At 49.0% G+C, this 21,552-nt stretch overlaps 1 protein-coding gene across 5 annotated transcripts in view; it reads left to right on the top strand.

The window, feature by feature from the left end:
- Window positions 1–477: 477 nt before the first annotated feature.
- Window positions 478–21,552, top strand: part of sptan1 (spectrin alpha, non-erythrocytic 1) — a 27,518-nt gene continuing 6,443 nt past the window's right edge. Inside the window, exons 1-37 of one of the 5 annotated variants that reach the window (XM_079364323.1) lie at window positions 478–614; window positions 7,335–7,574; window positions 7,717–7,842; window positions 8,264–8,404; window positions 8,960–9,240; window positions 9,327–9,471; window positions 9,562–9,716; window positions 9,858–9,993; window positions 10,112–10,213; window positions 10,450–10,587; window positions 10,662–10,772; window positions 10,859–10,936; window positions 11,029–11,184; window positions 11,405–11,609; window positions 11,689–11,870; window positions 11,958–12,201; window positions 12,348–12,470; window positions 12,560–12,777; window positions 12,860–12,952; window positions 13,204–13,338; window positions 13,481–13,629; window positions 13,839–13,895; window positions 14,890–15,088; window positions 15,856–15,960; window positions 16,061–16,093; window positions 16,186–16,221; window positions 17,288–17,335; window positions 17,916–18,007; window positions 18,280–18,424; window positions 18,510–18,691; window positions 18,801–18,900; window positions 18,973–19,170; window positions 19,254–19,504; window positions 20,000–20,162; window positions 20,515–20,529; window positions 21,143–21,274; window positions 21,357–21,494. In XM_079364323.1, the coding sequence (XP_079220449.1) occupies window positions 7,338–7,574; window positions 7,717–7,842; window positions 8,264–8,404; window positions 8,960–9,240; window positions 9,327–9,471; window positions 9,562–9,716; window positions 9,858–9,993; window positions 10,112–10,213; window positions 10,450–10,587; window positions 10,662–10,772; window positions 10,859–10,936; window positions 11,029–11,184; window positions 11,405–11,609; window positions 11,689–11,870; window positions 11,958–12,201; window positions 12,348–12,470; window positions 12,560–12,777; window positions 12,860–12,952; window positions 13,204–13,338; window positions 13,481–13,629; window positions 13,839–13,895; window positions 14,890–15,088; window positions 15,856–15,960; window positions 16,061–16,093; window positions 16,186–16,221; window positions 17,288–17,335; window positions 17,916–18,007; window positions 18,280–18,424; window positions 18,510–18,691; window positions 18,801–18,900; window positions 18,973–19,170; window positions 19,254–19,504; window positions 20,000–20,162; window positions 20,515–20,529; window positions 21,143–21,274; window positions 21,357–21,494 (5,049 nt within the window). In that variant the 5' untranslated portion in view covers window positions 478–614; window positions 7,335–7,337. The remainder of the gene's footprint in view (window positions 615–7,334; window positions 7,575–7,716; window positions 7,843–8,263; window positions 8,405–8,959; window positions 9,241–9,326; window positions 9,472–9,561; window positions 9,717–9,857; window positions 9,994–10,111; window positions 10,214–10,449; window positions 10,588–10,661; window positions 10,773–10,858; window positions 10,937–11,028; window positions 11,185–11,404; window positions 11,610–11,688; window positions 11,871–11,957; window positions 12,202–12,347; window positions 12,471–12,559; window positions 12,778–12,859; window positions 12,953–13,203; window positions 13,339–13,480; window positions 13,630–13,838; window positions 13,896–14,889; window positions 15,089–15,855; window positions 15,961–16,060; window positions 16,094–16,185; window positions 16,222–17,287; window positions 17,336–17,915; window positions 18,008–18,279; window positions 18,425–18,509; window positions 18,692–18,800; window positions 18,901–18,972; window positions 19,171–19,253; window positions 19,505–19,999; window positions 20,163–20,514; window positions 20,530–21,142; window positions 21,275–21,356; window positions 21,495–21,552) is intronic. The other 4 variants (XM_079364326.1, XM_079364325.1, XM_079364324.1 and 1 more) reach the window with 4 other exon arrangements.

Below are 21,552 nucleotides of genomic sequence, written 5' to 3'. Positions count from 1 at the left end.
CAGTCATGAGGAATAAAGAATTAGAAAAAAGATGTTTCTATTGTGCACTTAAATAATAAAGAAATAATTAGAATAATGTCGAAATGTAGCAAATTTGTATTTTGAGTTTGTCCTCGACATTTATATTCAATTTTAAATGTATTTTATCTTAATTCCTGAAATTTCTATGTTTGTTCCTCACCATTTCGACTTTGTTATCGAAGTGCATAATAAAAATAATATTCCTTCAATTATTATTTATTTCTTGTGACTGTCCCTAATCCTCTTCCGTATAAAGTCCCTGTATACACTTAAAGGGGGAAAAGGCATATATTAGAGATTTTACAGACTAAATAATAAAAAATGTTATATGTAATATTTAAACAACTCGAGAAATTATAGAAAAATGCACGAAACCACATTAAAATCCACTAGCAAAATAATTAAATGTCGCGGAGTTTCGGGTATTTCCGGAAAAGACTCGGTCCTTTCCGTACAGCTGCAGAAAATTACGTCACATTTGGTAAGAAAAAAAAAAAAAACAGTCACCCATCCCAGAGCAGCCGCTCGTCCTTCGTCGTCGATCCGCCTGGTCAAACATCATCCTCTTTCAGCTTCGTCGAGAACAAACCGAGGTATGATAATGACGTTAAATTATCTTTTGCAAATTAAACGGAATCCGTTCACGATGACGCTCGTGCGTTTTTAACCGTTCCGTTAATTCAACGACAGCTAGCTCGGTGGCTAATGTGAGCTAAGCTAGCAGCCAACACTCCCCTTTTGTTGAGTGATATTTACATTACAGGAGATAAAATAACAGCACACACGGCTTGTTAGTTCACCTCTGTAACATATATGTACATTATACATGATCTAAAAATTAATCCTGGTCGCATTTAAACGTCGTAAGTGTACTTTGACCTGCGCTGCGTTAAAAAATGAAGGGTTGAATTAGCTGTCTGTGTTAGTTATTTGTAATATCAGCTAATGATGTGTTGCTATGAAGGGGCATGGTTGTGCTTTATTCCTTTTTAATAAAATGTCTTGTTGCTAAGAGGTCTGTCAGGAGACGCTATCTGTTAGCTTGTCTGCTAACGATGTGTTACAGCGTGATAAATAATGTCATTAAACAGTATCAGGAGCTTTCTTTGTCCTCCTCTGCAGTGTGATCGTTGTGTTTTTGTACTAAATGAATGAAATGTTTGGATGTAAAGGGTGTACAGGGCCACATTAGTCGGTCATGGCTGACATGGAGCCGCCGCCCTGTGCAGCTCTCAGTCAGTCCTCTGGTTACCCTGCACAGGGTCATGGTTGATCATTTACTCGTGTTATCTGATGGTTGGACGTTTTTTAAGGAGTGCATAAAGAGCAATTAAAAGGTTCTGTCATCTCCAGTTACAGTTACACAGGATGTCATTTACATAGAGATTAGAAGGTCCAGTTTGCATTTTGATGATTCTGATTGTGGGCTGTAGCTGTCCTAACACCTCTCCAAATGATAGTCCGGCATGTGGCTGTTGGCAGGGTGGTGCCAAGTTCTTCACATACCAGCCAGCAGCCCCCCACTCCACACACACACACACACTCCTCAGAGGAATTTAAACGGAAAGCTACAGGATGCAGCCTCTACAAGATAGTGATTGGACTAACTGTGCTATTGTTACTCCAGAGAATCACATGAACAATCAGAACCTTATGAGAGTCCAAGCTTGGGCTCCTCTAAGATGTGGGACTCTAATATTAATTGGTTTGATGCTCCAATATGAAACATGTCTGTAAGATATAAGAAGGAGAATTTCTCGATAGAGGAAAACGCCCCTTTCAGATAATTCTCCCGGCACTGCACAGAGCAGCACATCTGGATGGGTAGCACCAGTTTATCATCGCAGTAAACCACTCAGTTTGTGTTGTTGTCAAGACCACACTAACCGAGAGCAGAGTGGTCATAGACCAAGACCAGACCAAGACATTTAGGGGTCAAGACCAAGATCATAAATATCCCAGAAAAACCCCTCAACTTGTGTGCAGCAGGCCTCACTCACTCACTCACTCAGACGTAACACAGAGAAGGCTGCTGTCGTAACCCCAGAATGAAAATCTAATTACAAACGACTTCAAGTTGTTTCTTCTTGTTTTATTATTGAAGAGGTGTTTTCCTTCTAATCACGGTGATGACGTAGCCGGTCTGTGGTGGTCTTGATTTAAAGTCACGAGTCTGCCCAGTCTGAGACCGAGACCCTCAGAAATATGATTACACAGCTGCACGACGAAGCCGCACACTTTCTTCTAGAAATGAATAGTTTGGGTTTGCTGTTTGTATCGACGCGTGCAGCTGTCTCGGTCACATCCCTCTAAATGTATTTGGTTTAAGCTGCCCTGTATGTGGGCCGGCCGAATCCAAAAGGAAGTGGAGATGTTTGTGATGCAGATAAGAGTCCTCGAGCTCTGCAGAATACCGTAAATGTGATCAGACACAAAGGAACAGCGTGCAGGAATCACTGGTTCTGTTGGGATCTGTTTAAAGGGAATAATGCAGCGCTGGTGTTTGAAGCGGATTCTCTCCTGGCTGCATGCTGGGCTTCTGGCTGCGTAGTAGATAAACTGATTTCCCTTCATCATCGTGAGTCACGTCCGAGCCTGGGAGGGAGGTTTGGACAGCGTAACCTGGCGCTGAAGCCCGACTTGATTAATCTGTGTTAAGACAAACATGGGAGCAAAGTGGGACAGGTCGATGAGCTGCACTTCCTAAAATACTTGTCAGGTTATTCCCAGAGCGACCTGAAAGTCCTCGAACGCTGCCGCACGTTAATGAGCTTTTTAATTGGAGTCTGCACACGACACAGACACTCGTCTAACTGGGAGATGTGCAAACACTAACTTAGTTTGTTCTCCACTGACTTCTATCGTTAAGCTGAATAACCGGACTGGAGCAGCAGGAAGTGAACGCAGTCTGCTGCACTCCTCTCTGTTTCTCTGTTGACTCAGATTCATAAGTTGTATCTTTTTAAACACAGCAGAGCGACACACTCTGAACCTGCCCAGCCTACACACTGACCCTGACCTGAGGAGAACAGACACACAACACACTGCTCGCTCATCTGCTGCAAACTACAACACATTATCAGGCTCCATCCTTCCTGTTTCAGCTGGGAGGATCTGCTTTCTCTGATCTCTAACTCCAGTCTGCTTCTTACTCATTTATGACAATAATGATGTGCCTTTATACAGATTAGCCCAAACTCGAGGGAACACCTCTGTGTGTGTGTGTGTGTGTGTGTGTGTTGTGTGGAGCGGAAGCTTCCAGAGCAGTGGGCATTGTTTTGCTGAGTAAAGGCTGATGGGAGGGGCAGGAGGTTCAGAGGCAGACGCATGGGCTGGGCTTCATCTTGGCTTGCTCCTCTGTACAGCCGAGTCACTGCAGGTGCAATGCGTCGTCCTGGGCCACACACTTCAGTCAGTGTGAGAGTGTCTGAGGGCAGACGCTGAGAGGAACTCTGAGCCCGGTGCTGTTCTGCTTCTGTTTGGACATGGACGGTTTGATGACATTACAGGATTGGGTAAGCTGCTCGTCATTTAAACGTCCTGTCCCTGCACAGTTAGCTTGTTTACTGCATGTCTGTGCTTGGTGGGATTTTCTTTAGGTGAAAATGAAATGCTGAAGATGAATTTCAAAGTCCTGCAGGAACGCCTGCGTTCTTCCAGCCTGTTCTCGAGCTGAAAGGAGCAGAAAGGAGCCTCTGTGGGCCGACACAGGAAACACTCATGTTAAAGGATTGTGTCTGCTGCCGTCTCATGTTAGTCGTGTCATCATGTGTTTTAATGTGTCAATGTTTTTATCAAAGGAAATGATCAAATCTGGGAACAGTCATCTTTATTTTGACCTTGGGTGATCGGTACATAGATGACATCAGAAGGTCGCTCCAGCCTGACCTGCTGGTTAAAGTGCATCAGATTTTTTGTTTGAAGTTTGTGACAGCAGGAAAGATTGTCAGATGGAGCTTCTGGTGCAGGACGAAGATGCTCTCAGTGATCTAGAAGAAGCTGCGTGTGTGAACGCAGATCGCTCGCCGAGGTTTTCTCTCCGACAGCGTTGACTGAGAGCGAGCGAGCGAGCAGGAGGGATGTGTGAGACACGACCCACTGTACACACTGTATGCACGTTCAGTTCAGTCTGTGGATGTGATGATGAACTTCACATCGTACTGACAGTGACAGATTGGCTTGTTGTTTCCACGTCACGTTCTTCCTCCTGAGACGCCTTCCTGTCCCGTCTGATGGAGATCGGCCTCGCTGTGTGTGTGATCAAACAAATCAGCTGAAACTCTGGTTGACATTTTCAGAAGATAAGACACAGCTGTTTAACCCTCTGCTGCAGGAATCCTTTCTGTCCGTCTCGTAGATAAACAGTCGGAGCCTGTCGGCGGTAACAACAATCATGTTTCATGGGCGTTCTTCATCGGGTGCGTTTGCCCCAGAATGACTCAGCTGAAGCGATGCAGCCTGTTGTATGTCTGCATGTTTACTCCCCGACTCACATGACTTTAAACATCCCAGCAGGACGTGCAGGGAGGAGAACTCAAGACTTTGTTTGTTATAAATGTCTTTGTCTCTAACTCAGCTGTTCACTGTGTTCGCCTGTTGGTCACACGCCGGAGAGTTCAGCGTGAAGGAAAAGAAAAGGGCGGCTTATATAACCATCGTCCTCGGCTCCTCAGCTGGGGAATATTCTTCACTCTCCCATTTCCTGTGAATTCCTTCAGCTTCCATCCTCCCAGTGTGGCGTCACACACACACACACACACAGATGGTCACCGTGGTAACGGAGACTCTCTGAGTGGGTGACTTCATCCTAATGACAACAAGAGAGTTAGAGAAGGTCAACATGATGTATTGATGGAGCCTGAGGGCTGCTGTCTGACGGGAGGGATGCTCGCTGGGAGCTTTGTGACGATTGTTGCGTGTGGGAGAGAAGTGGGTTCTGTACGGCTCACCGTTAGCCTCCGTTCATCCGCCCACGCACTCCTGTCCTCTTTATCTCCTGCTACATTTCTCTCAGGCTGAACACGAGCTACGCTACGCTGCGTCTCTACAGAGATCCATCAGTGCAGGAGGAAGTCTGACGCCTCATGTTGAAATGCTTCACTTCCATCAGAAGCTTCTCTGAGGGCTGTTTAACATGAACCATGATGGTTTCACACTGCGTGCCCTCGCTGGTCTGTTTCAGCATTTGTACCGTCGTTCTGTGTGCGAGTACACCTGCGTATGTAGAGTCCAGCACAGCAGGGGGCTCCTCTGCTCACTCTGGATGTTTTTGGGCCAATCGGAGCGGTTCAGGATGACGTCATGAAGCCGTCCACTTCCTTGTTGGAGCACGGTGACGTTATCTGTACTCCAGTACGATCCCAACACGCTGCACGGTGACTTCCTGTTCTCCTCAGATGTGTACCCGGGTTAATCGTTGTCTTCATGTTTCTGACAGTAAAGATAGAGAACAAACTGCAGAGGTCCTTGAAGCAGGCAGCTGTGAGACCATCAGGGAGGCTCGCAGCGTCACACGCCTTCAACGCTTTATGACAGCTTCTTTGTTAGCTTCGTTAGCGTTTTCTCTACTCATTAAAAAAAGGAGATTTGGACTTTGGAAGAGGATGACTGTGTGAGAGTCACATGCAGTCTCCACCCAACAAGCCTGCACAGAATGAACAAATGGAGTGAGGGCTGTGTAACAGCACTTTTCTCTGGACTTGTGTGGGTGTGTATGTGTGTGTGTGTGTGGGTGTGTGTGTGTGTGGGTGTTTGCTGCAGAGTGCAGAAGAGCCCTGAGAGGCAGCAGAGGGAAGCTGTTATCTGCTGATAAAGATGGTGGGAGTGCTATCTGCAGTCCCACGGCTGTTTTTAGGAGCGTCACTGTGTTTTAGGGCTGAACGACCTCCACACTGCAGGAGGCGGGGCCTAAACTGTACAGCCTTAAAATGATCTGGTTGGTTCATTAATCTGTAAAAGTGTTTCATGTTTGTGTGGCGAGGCTTTAAGAGTCTTCACCTCCGCTTGTTTTCCTGATTCAAATGATGAGATGTTCGTCTGTCCCATCAGAGCGAGGCTGCACTCAGCTTACACCCCTGCCATCATTTAAGCTCTGTGACCTGGGACATGTTGGGAGGGGGAGGGGTGCTAGATAACGTCCGGGGCGGCCATTTTTGAAAGGCATCCACTAATCTCCATGTACTGTAGTGATCCTGCTGGGTGTGTGTGTGTGTGTGTGTGTGTGTGTGTGTGTGAGCTCACTGCTGGTGCGGGATAGGCTGATGTGGCCTGTGGGGAGTAAAGCATCCTCTGGCCTCTGGCGCCGGTCAGAAAGCTTTGCCCTGCTGACTCCACTAATCCTGCCATTGATGGCAGACACAGACCAGCACGCTCTCTCTTCTCTCTGTCCATCGCTTTGTCTCTCACTGTCTGCAGCATCAACAAAAAAAAAAGCTTTTACATGAGGCTGCTGGACTGTGCACAGAGCCCAGGTCCAGTTAGACGGATCAATACGTCTCATTTATCCTCAGCTGCCCTCCTTTCACGTCCGTCTGTTTCAGGGTCACCGCTTCATTAATGGCTCTCAGTCCTCATATCGGAGCACTTTGCTCTCAGCTCTTCAGCTGCGTTGATTCCCACAGATGAATGTGATGTCAGTGCAGAGCTGAAGAGAAGCTGACGCCAGCGCTCCCATTGTGAAGTGGAGCCTGGTGACTGTTCGCATGCTTGTGGAATTTCCGACCCCCCCACCCCTCTTTGGCATTTTACTATTTCAGCTGCCGGCCTCTTTGGTTTCTCTGCTAGAGACAGGATGGAGGAGGGGGAGGGGGAGGGGGGGGTGTTTAGGAAATCAGTCTGGTTCTTTACGTCCTGTTTAAGTTTCCAAGTAAAGCTTTGTTTTCATTTATTTCCACTTCAGCTTTTCTTGAAAATGGTTGAATATTCATTCGACTCAAAATGCATCAAAGAAACATCAAAAAAAGTTTTGAGAGCGCTGAGGTTTTCTCTCTGCTGCCAAGTTTTTGAACATGATTTAGTCGAGAATAACGATTACACACTCAAAACCTGCCCTGCACCTCTGCATGAAACACGTGTAACATGAGCGTAGATTCAGGAGGCCACGCCCTCTCTCACTCTAAACATCGGCTCCATGGAGCGCTGATACGTACGGAAGCCCTGAGCGGACATGTGTCTTTAGTCACCTGGCTTCCTTTCACACTTCAGTTTACTTACGACTTCAGACGTCCTGCACAGAGCGGACCTCCATGGATGCTGTGTTTATATCGTCATGCACTGATGAATGTAATAACGAGTCTGATCCGTGTGCTTTGCAGAGAATGGACACCGCAGGGGCCAAAGTGCTGGAGACAGCCGAAGACATCCAGGAGCGCCGACAGCAGGTGCTGGACCGCTACCGGCGCTTCAAGGATCTGTCCATCATGCGCCGGCAGAAGCTGGAGGACTCGTACCGTTTCCAGTTCTTCCGCCGTGACGCAGACGAGTTGGAGAAGTGGATCCAGGAGAAGCTGCAGATTGCATCCGATGAGAACTACAAGGACCCGTCCAACCTGCAGGTACGCCCCCCCCCCCCCCCCCCCCCCGCTGGTTCTGATGGTTCTCTGGTGCATGAGCTCGTATCTTTGTCTGCTCACCCTCATGTCTTCATGTCTTCATGTCTTCATGTCTTCATGTCTTCATGTCTCGTGCCGCGTGCAGGGGAAGCTGCAGAAACACCAGGCCTTCGAAGCTGAAGTTCAGGCCAACTCCGGCGCCATCATCAAACTGGACGACACGGGAAACCTGATGATCAACGAGGGCCACTTCTCCTCCGAGACCATTCGAGTAAGACCAAACGATAATGAAGACGATGTCTCTGTAACCCGTCCGTCCACCTTTAACCTGCTCCGTGTGATTCAGTCCTACACGCCGTACCGGACACAACAGAGACCCATAGTTACCAGTTTCAATATGGCCGAGTATATAACAGTAGGTGTCGAGCTGCTGTGGACGACGTGTGACTCTTGAGTGCCGTGAAAATCTCCCGCTGCAGCTCTTTGTGCGAGCTCCACTTTCTTTTCTTTAGGATCAATACGTCCTCTCCTGGAGCATGGATGTTTGTCCTCTTGTGTTTTTCTTACTCTCGAGTTCATTTCTCCTTTTTATTGGTCCAAATAAAATCCGACCCTGATAGTGAGACGTATTTTAAAGGAACAGGTTCTCCTGCTGTGATTTCTCTGACCGTTTTCACCTCCTTGTGCTGCAGACTCGTCTGGAGGAGCTGCACCGTCTGTGGGACCTCCTGCTGATGAGGACCAAGGAGAAGGGCACGCGCCTCCTGCAGGCCCAGAAACTGGTCCAGTACCTGCGTGAGTGTGAGGACGCCCTCGACTGGATCAGTGACAAGGTGAGAGTCCCACAGTGGAGAGAAGGGATGTCAAGGTGTAACCTCTGAGCGAGGGCTGTGATGCATCAGACACACAGCAGGAAGTAGATTTACACACAGCAGGAATGTGTCTTGGTGCAAAAACAGTTAACATGAGAAATAAATAAAAATAAAATATAAGCAGCAGTTACCAATATATAAAAGAAAAAGTGAAATATAATGAATGATAAAAAAACAAAAGGTGCTTTAGAGTGCAAGAAAATAAAAGTGAGGGAGTCCCCGTGTTCTTCGGGAACCTCGTCCTTTACATGGAATGAGATCCACACAGAGAACAGCTGAAGAACCAGGTCAGTTAGTGAAGATGAAAAAAACGAGGTGTGTCAGGTAACTTCAGGTCAAAACGTCTTCAGTTCCAGAGAGAGAGAGAAGTGCACAGCAGGCTGAGAGAAGCTCAGTAAAACCAGATCATGAAGTTGTTTCATTCAGGAAGGATAAAAACGCTGCCTGGTGCTCAGATACTAAAATGTTAGCTCTCTGTTAAGAAAGCTGGACTCAAGTGGTTTCTTGCCCCTGCAGGAGACCATGGCCACCTCTGAGGAGCTGGGCCAGGACCTGGAGCACGTGGAGCTCCTGCAGAAGAAGTTTGAGGAGTTCCAGACGGACCTGGCCGCTCACGAGGAGCGCGTCAACGAGGTCAACCAGCTGGCGGCCAAGCTGATCCAGGAGACCCACCCGGAGGCGGAGCTTATCGTCCGCAAACAGGACGAGGTGAACGCCGCGTGGCAGCGCCTGAAGGGCCTGGCCCAGCAGAGGCAGGGCAAGCTGTTCGGGGCCGCTGAAGTTCAGCGCTTCAACAGGTACGCACACTTTAATCACCGGGATGTGACTGATATGCAGGTTAAGAGCTGCGAGTAAAAAAAACCCTTTTTGATGGTTCCATCAGGGATGTGGACGAGACCATCAGCTGGATCAAGGAGAAGGAGCAGCTGATGGCGTCTGATGACTTTGGACGTGACCTGGCCAGCGTGCAGGCTCTGCTCCGCAAACACGAGGGTCTGGAGAGAGACCTGGCTGCTCTGGAAGATAAGGCAAGAGGACGCTTTGTAGCACACTGTGAATAAACAACAACATAATGCAGCCTCGCTCTAAATCTAAATCCTTTCCCCTCGTTGAATCAGGTTAACACTCTGGGTGGTGATGCAGAGCGCCTGCAGCAGACGCATCCTCAAAACGCCGCCCAGATCCACCTGAAGAAGGACGAGCTCATCACCAACTGGGAGCAGATCCGCACGCTGGCTGCGGAGCGCCACGCCCGCCTCAACGACTCGTACAGGTAAAGGTTCAGACACGGTTCAGGGATTAGCTGACGACACGCCGTCTGCTGAGCATGAGAGCTAATAACACACATTAAAGTAAGAATATGAACACGCTGCACCACATGCTCACTCCTGCCCTCTGCTGTCTCTCTTTTTAGGCTGCAGCGTTTCACCGCCGACTTCAGGGATCTGACCAGCTGGGTGACGGAAATGAAAGCTCTGATTAATGCTGATGAACTGGCCAATGACGTGGCTGGAGCCGAGGCTCTGCTCGACCGCCACCAGGAGCACAAGGTTAGAGCTCTGATTTAATAAAAAAAACCTTGATGAACGCTGTACATGAAGAACGTTCATGTCACACATGCAGAGAAGCAAAGATGGTTTTTAAATGTGTTTTTTTCTTTGTTATCAGGGAGAGATCGACGCCCACGAGGACAGCTTCAGAGCCACCGATGAAGCCGGTCAGGCTCTGCTCAACACCGGACACTACGCCTCTGATGAGGTCAAGGAAAAGGTACCAACATCCAACTTCTCTTTTCTACTATTGTGACATTTACAGTCTGTGATGCAAAATAATAATAATAAAAGGGGAATATGCAAAATAGACAGTGAATTTTGCCTTGCAAGAAAGTTCTGATGTCTGGATTTTGTCAAACATTAAAAACAAGCCACGATATCTATGTTTACTGCTGCCTGTGTGGGGAAGGAGGGCTGCACCTGTTTGTTGTTGCTGACGGGTCTTTTGTGCAGCTGGGCATCCTGACGGAGGAGAAGGACTCCCTGCTGGAGCTGTGGGAGGTTCGCCGGCAGCAGTACGAGCAGTGCATGGACCTGCAGCTCTTCTACAGAGACACCGAGCAGGTTGACAACTGGATGAGCAAACAAGAGGTAGCGTGACTCTCTCTGACGAGCAGCCTGTGTTCTGTGCAGTGCAGGGTTCTGATGTTTCTGTCTTCATGCAGGCTTTCCTCCTGAATGAAGACCTGGGGGACTCCCTGGACAGCGTGGAGGCCCTCCTGAAGAAACACGAGGACTTTGAGAAGTCTCTCAGCGCCCAGGAAGAGAAGATCACTGTGAGTTCAACGTGCAGCACAATCCAGACTCCCGTCCTCCTGTCGTGTTGCTGCTGTGCTTAAAATAAATCTCTTTGTGTTTCCAGGCTCTCGATGAGTTCGCTACCAAACTAATCCAGAACAACCACTACGCCAAAGAGGACGTGGCGACCCGCAGAGATGCTGTGAGTACAGCTTTAAATTAAATAGAGGAGACAAAGCAGTGTGTTTCTTTTCTCTTAGTTTCAACGTTTTCTTCTTCTTTGCACGTTTTTAGCTTCTCAGCCGCCGTAACGCCCTGCACGAGCGTGCTCAGTCTCGTCGTGCCGCCCTGGAGGACTCCTTCCACCTGCAGCAGTTCTTCAGGGACTCTGACGAGCTCAAGAGTTGGATCAACGAGAAGATGAAGACCGCTACAGATGAAGCCTACAAGGTAGTCCCTCTAAAAAAGAGAAAGGAAGGATGCTCTTTATCAAAAGATAGAAGTCAGGAAACACAACAGAGACACGACATTTGACATTTAAGCAACAACAAAAAGTGTCACTTCCTTCTAACGTGTTTAAATGTTTTATCTGGACTCTGTTTGAGATATTTGTCTGTTCTGCTTTTGGTTTCTAACCTGTAACCTCTGTGCCTTGCTCTCCTGGTACCAGGACCCCTCGAACCTTCAGGGTAAGGTGCAGAAACACCAGGCTTTTGAAGCTGAGCTGTCAGCCAATCAGAGCCGCATCGACGCTCTGCAGAAGTCGGGTCAGGAGCTGCTGGATGGGAAGCATTATGCCTCTGATGAGGTGGCCGGTCGCATGGAGGAGGTCAGCTCCCAGTGGAAGAAACTGCTGGAAGCCACCGAGCTGAAAGGTACTGCCTGCACCAACTGTCTGCTCTGTCAAACCAACATCTAGAGATCATGCTCTAATTCTCTGATGTCTGATTTTAGGCATCAAGCTGCGTGAGGCCAACCAGCAGCAGCAGTTCAACAGGAACGTGGAGGACATCGAGCTGTGGCTGTACGAGGTGGAGGGTCACCTGGCGTCAGACGACTACGGGAAAGACCTGACGAGCGTCCAGAACCTGCAGAAGAAACACGCTCTGCTGGAGGCTGACGTGGCTGCTCACCAGGTGACACTCGCACACTCCACGCATTCCTCATCTTCACTGTTTGTTCTTCTTTGTAAACTGACACACGTGTTCCTCCTCGTTCCTCAGGACCGCATCGACGGCATCACTATTCAAGCTCGCCAGTTCCAGGAGGCCGGACACTTCGACGCCGACAACATCCGTAAGAAGCAGGAGGCGCTGGTGGTGCGCTACGAAGCTCTCCGCGAGCCGATGGCGGCACGCAAGCAGAAGCTGTCCGACTCTCTGAGGCTGCAGCAGCTGTTCAGAGACGTGGAGGACGAGGAGACGTGGATCAGAGAGAAGGAGCCCATCGCTGCTTCCACTAACAGAGGTAAATCTACAGCAGTGATAGAGGTAACATATAAGTGGTTCAAGGAGGTGATTCGTCAGATGCTTTGTCTTGGAGTCAACAATCATGAAATATAAAAAAATTATTAGGGTTGTTAAAAATGTTTGCGTCATGTTTTTCCCCCTCAGGCAAAGACCTGATTGGTGTCCAGAACCTTCTGAAGAAGCACCAGGCCCTGCAGGCCGAGATCACCGGCCACGAGCCTCGCATCAAGGCCGTCACCCAGAAGGGAGACGCCATGGTGGAGGAAGGTACCCGTCTGCTTTCCAAGCTCTGTTTGGCGTCTTTTTTATGAGATGGTTTAGAAATATTTCATGTTGACCATCGTCTGTCTTTTCAGGACATTTTGCTGCGGACGATGTGAAAACCAAGTTGGCTGAACTTCACGGCCGCTGGGACACACTGAAGGCGAAGGCGTCCCAGAGGAGACAGGACCTGGAGGACTCCCTGCAGGCCCAGCAGTACTTCGCTGATGCCAACGAGGCCGAGTCCTGGATGAGGGAGAAGGAGCCCATCGTGGGCAGCCCGGACTACGGGAAGGACGAGGACTCTGCTGAGGTTCATGATGCTTTAATGACGACACGCCTCACCATGTTGTTCCCGTGTGCCAGAGGAAGCTGAAGGTTTTGTTTTTCCACAGGCTCTGCTGAAGAAGCACGAGGCGCTGATGTCTGACCTGAGTGCCTACGGCAGCAGCATCCATGCTCTGAAGGAACAGGCCCAGTCCTGCAGGGTAAAGATAGATATATATATCTATATAATGTAAAGAGAAAAAGACTGAAACTAAATCATGTACTACATACTAGTTTGGCTTCACACAGCTGCAAACGTGTACTGAAAGGTTATTGGCTAAAATAAGGGAATAACCAAAAAACAAAGAAGCAGATTTATAATCCTTAAAAGTCCCAGAGGCTCGGATCCTCAGAGTCTCTGTGGTTTAAACGTGAATCCACCATCAGTGATCATGTCGTGTTCCTCGAGCAGCAACAAGTGGCGCCCACTGACGACGAGACGGGGAAGGAGCTGGTGCTCGCTCTGTACGACTACCAGGAGAAGAGTCCCCGGGAGGTCACCATGAAGAAGGGAGACATCCTCACTCTGCTCAACAGCACCAACAAGGTAACAGTGACAAACCTGCACCGTCTTTGAGATGCACGTTGATATGAGGGAGGCTCATTTAGAGTTTGCATTTTAGATTTGTTTGTGAAACAGCCGAGTGGACTCCTGCTGATTTTGCTCCCTCTCTCTCGTCTCTCTGCAGGACTGGTGGAAGGTGGAGGTGAACGATCGCCAGGGCTTCGTACCCGCTGCCTACGTGAAGAAGCTGGACCCCACCCAGTCCTCCTCCAGGGAGAATCTGCTGGACGAGCACGGCAGCATCGCTCTGCGCCAAGACCAGATTGACAACCAGTAAGAAAATCCCCATCACGTGTCCCCTCCTCCTCCTGCTGTAACGTTTCCTCTTCATTGTTGAGTTTTAACCTTTCTCCCCTTCCCACTAATCATATTCTCTGCTCACTAACGGTCTCGCCCCTCCCGGCCTCTGTCTCTGTGTCCTCTGCTGTCCTCTCGCTGTGTGTAACGACTTAACCTTGTGTCGCGCCCTGCCTCTTGAGCAGACACGTCACCAAGGAGGCGTGCAGCGTGTCAGTGCGCATGAAGCAGGTGGAAGAGCTGTGAGTAGGACCCGGCGACTCTCTCTCTCTCTGCGTGTTGTGATGGTGAAACCACTAGATATCATCCTCGACTTTACATCCCTCCAAACCCCAGAAACCCTTCATGTCATGTCGTCACCCTCCACTTCTATTCAGTGCCTGGATAGAAGCGCCTCCGATCCGAACCTTGAACCTCCTCTTCATTCCCGGCCTGCCTCTGGATGATGATGATGATGATGATGATGATGTCGTCTTATTTTTCAGCTCTTTGCTCCTGCAAATGTTCTGATTCATTTCTGCATGTCATTGTCAAGAAGAAGGAGGTTTTATATTGATCACAAATTCAAGCTGTAGACGCGCTCACGTCTATGCAGGAATCTTTATTCAGTGTGAAAACTGTGTGAATGAATAACATCCAGGAAGTGTGTTCAAAGAAAAGACTCCCAGTCTCCATTAGAAGTCAAGTTTTAATGATCACAGGGAAAACACTGACAGGTGATCAAATGTTGTTGAACAGAAGTGTAGCCGAGGTTTGGGTGAGTCGACTCCTCCTGCTGTATAAACGATGTGAGGTAGTGAAAGGTGCAGCATCGACTTCTGTAACGAGCAGATTTAAAAGTATTTCTAAGAACAGACGTCGATCAGAGTGCTGCAGAAACAAACTGTCCCATCTCAGGACACGACGACAGACTGTGCAGGAACAGCACTTCCTGTTTATTAGCACTTTCCTCCAGTGTCGTTAGCTTGTTCAACCAATCAGCCGCTCCAGGTCAGGATTGAGATTGAGCAGTGCGGATACATCACGTTATGTGCTGGACTTATTCTGCATTCAGCTGCAGGAAGGAATGTTCATGGTCAAACATCTCCACAGCAGCATGGTGCTCCATTGTCATCATCATCAAAGCTCATATTTAGATCTTTAAGAAAAGAGCCGCAGAGGGATTGTCAGACTTTAATTAACGTCAATGATTCTGTGATATTCTCTGATTGTAACTTTTTATTTCTCCCCCTGCAGGTACGGCACTCTGCTGGAGCTGGGAGGGAAACGCAAAGACATGCTGGAGAAAAGCTGCAAGAAGTTCATGTTGTTCCGCGAGGCCAACGAGCTGCAGCAGTGGATCAACGAGAAGGAGGGCGCCCTCACCAACGAGGAGGTCGGGTCGGACCTGGAGCAAGTCGAGGTCCTGCAGAAGAAGTTTGACGACTTCCAGAAGGTAAATCCTCCCCCGTGAAACAGAAAACTCCAAACGGCACACGTTCAGCTTTAGAAACACTTTGTTTAAAGGTCACGTTAAAGGTCACATGTTCTGTCAAATCCACTTCACCATATTCTGTCCCTACTCTGTCTACAAACCCCCCAATGATGAGAAAAGTCCATCCTCTCTGTCTTCTGCCTGCTCCACTTTTCACAAAATGTGTGCTCAAACAGGCCGTTTGGAGATTTTCCCTTCATGACATCACAAAGGGAAGTAGCCCCTCCCCCAGGTGGGTGACACTCCCACAGCTAGGTGTTTGTTCTGCCCTCTGAGTCTGCCTTCTCACCGTAAACAATAGGACATGGAGCCAGAAAGCAGCGAGTACACCCGAGCCCTTCCAGAGAGGGGGCGTGGTCAGACACAGCTCATTTACATATTTAAAGCTACAGACACAGAAACAGCCTGTTCTGAGCAGGGCTGAAATAGAGGGGTTTATAGACATGATCAGATACAGGATCAGAGTGGATTTACAACAACACACTTCACACACATGATGAAGAGGAGCGAGGACACTGATTTCACCTGAAGAGGAGGAGATCATGTGACCTTTAATATTTACAGTGGATTATCATCGTATCAGTTTGTCTCTCTTGAGAAATGAAGTGAGCCAGTTGCAGGTGAAGTTCTCATCGTAGTCTAGATCCCCGTTGGCCCGGTAATCGGTTCAGTTGGTCTGGAGTCTCCTGCCGGTGTTAATGATTCTGCTCATGTTCTGTTTCCTCCAGGACCTGAAGGCCAACGAGTCTCGTCTCAGGGACATCAACAAAGTGGCGTCTGAGCTGGAGTCTGAGGGTCTGATGGCGGAAGAAGCCCCCATGGTTCAGGCTCAGGTAAGCCCCGCCCCCCCCCCCCCCCCCCCTCACTTCCCTATGTGAGCCGTCTTTCATGTTTTAGAGGTTTACTGACGTCTGTCTTTATTTTCATCTTCAGCAACAAGAGATGCTCGGCTCTGCTCTCGGCAAGGTTGTAAACTTTGATTTCATGTTTCAGATCCAACATTTCACAGACATGAACTTTAAACTCACCACCATCATTCGTGTTTTTCCTTCAAACAGGATGAAGCCGATTCAAAGACTGCTTCTCCGTGGAAGGTAAGCTCCGTCATACGAGCCGTCCTCAGACCACACATCCAAACATTCATCTGTTTTATGTACGTTTGAACTAAATGCATCAACTGCAGAGATTTGACGGCCTGTCGGATCCTGATCTGATACTTGAACTCTGCATGACTGTTCAGCATTGGGTTGATGTTTGAAACTGGCGTGTGACCTCAGGAAGAAACTGCAATCATGCTGAGTAAAGGTGTGTTCAGACCAAAGAGAGGAGACTTTTACACACAGCCTTGAGACCGTTAGCCACAGTTATAATGTCTGTTAGCTTGGGCAGCTGAAGAGAGACAGGAAGTGTTGGGAGGAGAGAGGGGGGGGGGGTGACCTGTAACCAGGACCACGGCCTCCGTACACGCGGCGCTCAAACCTCCAGTCAGAAAACAAGAATGTTAAAAGTCATTTGCACACAGAAATTTAAAAACCTCTTTTCTTTTTGATCTTCTGGATTATGACGGAGTTTCTTTGTTTTTTAAAGGAAGTTCATCGATGATCATCATCGTTTCTAAACAGGGACAGAAACGCTCTGGGTTTTATTTCACATAGTGATACTGACATGTTGTAGTTGTGGGATTTTCCCTTTTCAAGGCTTTAGTGAAACCACAGTAAAGTCTGTAGTTAGACGGGTTTAGCCGACGTGTGATTTGTTAGCAGTAGTGACTTGGCGTCCATCTGAGCGGCGTCCTGTCACTGAGCTAACAGCTGGTCACACAGGTCGCTGGATGTATCAGGACAGGAGGACAGCTGTCCTGCAGCGTGAGGAAGTAAAATGTCCCTCTGCTCCTGATCTGAACACAGCTTGAGACACTTATGGAATATGATGAGACAGCGGGATGCGTGGATGGTTTGCGAGGTTCTGTTGGTTCATCATGATTCTGTATGTGGGGCTGGTCCTGCTCTGGTACTGGTTGCAGTGATTTCTCTGTCATGACTTGATCTGAGTCTTGGGAGAGGACCAAGACGGCCTCAGGAGCTCCCATCACTCTCCTGACTGCTGTGGTGTTTTCTCTTTTTGTCCTCCTCCCTTCTGTGTCGATCACCTCGAGTGTAGAATGTACGCTTGGCTGTACAAACCACGGCTAACTTTAATACCATCAAGGTAAGCTGGACTAGTCCGACCTCGCCCTCTCCCCCTGTCCTGCATCCTGATCAGACAAACTAACCCCATCGTCATGTGACATGAGCCGCCTCTTCATGTCCTCTGCAGCCTGACTCTAACTGGTCTCTGGAGTGTCCACTTGTTGTTTTTGTCAGTCCCGTTGTCCTCCTTTTAGTGGACTGTAGTATGAATGTTTGCATACTAAAGTGTCCGCAGCATCCTGTTTGTTTTTTATTTCTGGTTTGTGACTCGTCCTTATGTCGTTTTGTGTTCTCCTCGTGCATCTCGCTCCCATCAGATTACCTGCATCTGTTTGTCCATCACTGTCCCCTGTGCACTTCAATCACAGTGATCCCACCTCCAGCACACTGTTGTGTTTCTGTGATTACATTACAATTATTGCTCACACTGCCTTGAATTCTGATCTGTAAGTTGAAGCCTCACAGTTTTCTGAATCCGCACATTTAGGCTGTTTAGTTTGTCTGACGCTCAAACTGTGAGGACAAAACAAAATCTGCAGAAAGATTCAGAAACAGGAGAAGTGCAGAAAAGTGACTGACATGGATTTGTTCATGTGCAGGAGTTGAACAATCGCTGGAGGTCTCTGCAGCAGCTGGCTGAGGATAGAAGCAACATGCTGGGCAGCGCTCACGAGGTGCAGCGATTCCACAGGTAGGACAGAAACACACTTCAAACCTTTCCACTGCTCGATGCTCGATTAGCCGTCTGCATTATTAAACCAGTCAGCATCAGAAAGACCAGATTCACTGATTGGTTCAACAAATTACACTCAAACTGCTGATCAGATAAAAATAGAAGAAGAAGAAGCACATCAAACAAAGCTATGCTAACGTTCTCCATCGGCCACGTTAGCAGAGAAGCTAACGTTAGCCACACTCAGTGAAGCAATGTGAGGACGAGTCTGTGGTCTTGTCTTTCTGCAGGGATGCTGATGAAACCAAAGAGTGGATCGAGGAGAAGAACCAGGCGCTCAACACGGATAACTACGGACACGACTTGGCCAGCGTTCAGGCTCTGCAGCGCAAACACGAAGGCTTCGAGAGAGACCTGGCCGCCCTGGGCGATAAGGTCAGATCTCCTTTAGTGATGTCACAACATCAGGCACTCTGCCTCCAGTCTCGTTTTCACTTGCTGTTCCGTCTCCGTCCTCCAGGTGAACTCTCTGGGAGAGACTGCGGAGCGTCTCATCCAGTCCCACCCGGAGGCCGTGGATGACATCCAGGAGAAATGCACCGAGCTGAACACGGCGTGGAGCAGCCTGGTGGGACGAGCCGACCAACGCAAAGACAAACTGGGCAACTCCCACGACCTGCAGCGCTTCCTCTCTGACTTCAGGTGAGCTGCAGGTTTATGGCCTGTTTGAGACACTAACACGGGTGGGACCTGATGAACGACCTATCCCAGCCAGGTTTGCATGGTAACTTTATTCTTCATGTCCACGCAGAGATCTGATGTCCTGGATTAACGGCATCCGAGGGCTGGTGTCCTCGGAGGAGCTGGCCAAAGATGTGACGGGAGCCGAGGCCCTTCTGGAGAGACATCAGGTACTGACATGTTCTTCTCTGCTCTTCCTGCTTTAAGTTCGCTCCTCTAAATGAAATGTCCCGTCTCCACAGGAGCATCGCACAGAGATCGACGCTCGCGCCGGAACCTTCCAGGCATTTGAGCAGTTCGGGCAGCAGCTTCTCGTGCGAGGACACTATGCCAGTCCTGAGATCCAGCAGAAGCTTGAAGCTCTGGACCGTGAGCGAGCAGACTTGGAGAAGGCCTGGGTGCAGCGCCGCATGATGCTGGACCAGTGCCTGGAGCTGCAGGTGCTGCCGCGTGCACGCACACACACACGCACACACATCTCATTGTGACCTCACGGTGACTGACCGTGCTTTCATCCCTGCAGCTCTTCAACAGGGACTGTGAGCAGGCTGAGAACTGGATGGCGGCTCGTGAAGCTTTCCTGGCCAGCGACGACAAAGGCGACTCCCTGGACAGCGTGGAGGCTCTCATCAAGAAACACGAGGACTTCGACAAAGCCATCAACGTGCAGGAGGAGAAGATCGCAGCCCTGCAGTCCTTCGCTGACCAGCTGATTGGAGCCGATCATTACGCCAAACCGGAGATCTTTAACCGCCGCAATGAAGTCCTGGACAGGTAGAGACACGCACTCTAAAACGCACACACTGCCAGAGACACACACAACCAAGCAGCTGCACAGTCAGTGTTTTTACAAGGGAATGCAAACACGTCTTTGTTTTTAACAGATTTCATTGGTTGACTCGATTGCATTGCTGCTTATAAGGAGTTAGACAGGCCCTCTATAAAACACACACACACACACACACACACACACACACGATGGTCGAACATTCGTGTAACTGTCTTTTCAGAACCAAACAAAAACAATTTGCTCTTGAAAAAAGTGATTTGCATAAAGTTGCTCATCTTCATATTTTGTGTGTGTGTGTGTGTGTGTGTGTGTGTGTGTGTGTGTGTGTGTGTGTGTGTGTGTGTGTGTGTGTGTGTGTGTGTGTGTGTGTGTGTGTGTGTGTGTGTGTGTGTGTGTGTGTGTGTGTGTGTGTGTGTGTGTGTGTGTGTGTGTGTGTGTGTGTGTGTGTGTGTGTGTGTGTGTGTGTGTGTGTGTGTTAGATGGCGTCGTCTGAAGGCTCAGATGATCGAGAAGCGCTCTAAGCTGGGAGAGTCTCAGACTCTGCAGCAGTTCAGCAGAGACGTGGACGAGATCGAAGCCTGGATCAGCGAGAAGCTGCAGACCGCCACCGACGAGTCGTACAAGGATCCCACCAACATCCAGGTACAGCTCCACCCGCTCAGCACGTCAGGGACCACTAGGATTATTATACATGATCAATCTATGTGGACAAAAAAACCATTTGATCCTTGAGAAATGAGAGTAGCACAGTTTGTCTTTAATATGACGTGTTGGACAGAATGATGCCGTCTCCCCCTAAAGGTTCCGATTTCTAGATGTTTGTAGGAAAAGAGACAATAATGAAGTCATGAGTTCAGGCTGGAGATGAAATGTGTGTGTGTTACATGGATCACGGAGTCTGATGTGTTTTGTTGTTGAACTGTGTGGAGCCCTCCCCGTGTCCCGTCTGCACTCACACTAAATCTCTTCTCCCACTGTCTTATTTTTATTCTAGCTGTCCAAGCTGCTGGTAAGTTTGCGTAGTGTGTCAGCCGACTAACAGCCGCGCAGGTCCTCCTGGTGTGTGTCCTCGTCTGTGCTGTGTGTGTGTGTGTGTGTGTAGACACCGTGTAGAACCAGTCCACCTTCAGTTTGTCCCTCATTCAGCTCCGCCTTCTTTTTCCACCTGGGTTTAATTTGTGTTCCTTTAAACAGATGTTAGTTATCATCAGAGGCTTCTCGTTGTTGGGCGATGCTTCCATCGTTGTTTGACGGGAGTTTTCTTTAAAGTTGCTTCAGATGTTCAAACCGAGCTGAGAGCAGCAGCAGCGTGCGCTCCGTCCTGCCTCGAGCAGACCAAACATCAAAACCAAGAAGCAACTTTGAGTGATTCTTCCAGATGTTGTCCTCCACGCTGCCATGTTTTGTTCTCCACGTGTCGTCCTGCCTGTCTGTCCCCGTCAGACACATTGTCATGTGCTGTTCTGTGTTTTTAATTCATCACACCCAGTAGTTTTTTTTTTTACGTTTTCATTATCGCTCCAGCTGGCTTAAATCTCAGCTCTGTTCGTGGACTGTAAGTATGAAAGCTGCTCTGGATGTTTCAGCAGCGTTCTGACTCTCGTCCTTCCCTCCCGCCTCAGAGCAAACACCAGAAGCACCAGGCCTTCGAGGCCGAGCTGCACGCCAACGCGGACCGTATCCGCGGTGTCATCGACACCGGCAACGCCCTGATCCAGAGAGGCGCCTGCGCCGGCAGCGAGGACGCCGTCAAGGTGAGTGACTCCTGACAAGCGGCCTGTTGGAGAGCGTCAAACGTGACTCGTGCAGCTCAAACGTGACTTGTGTGTTGCTCAGGCCCGTCTCAACGCTCTGGACGAACAGTGGCAGTTCCTCGTCAACAAATCTGCAGAGAAGAGCCAGAAGCTGAAAGAGGCCAACAAGCAGCAGAACTTCAACACGGGCATCAAAGACTTTGACTTCTGGCTGTCCGAGGTGACCGCGCGTCTCAAACACACACTGATGCAGCTCGGAGACCCTCCTCTGTCTGACG

Source organism: Symphodus melops (genome assembly GCF_947650265.1).
Source record: "Symphodus melops genome assembly, chromosome: 16".
Classification (NCBI taxonomy): Eukaryota; Metazoa; Chordata; class Actinopteri; order Labriformes; family Labridae; genus Symphodus; species Symphodus melops.
Note: the sequence above shows the minus strand (reverse complement) of the source record. Positions and strands in the feature narration are given on the sequence as shown.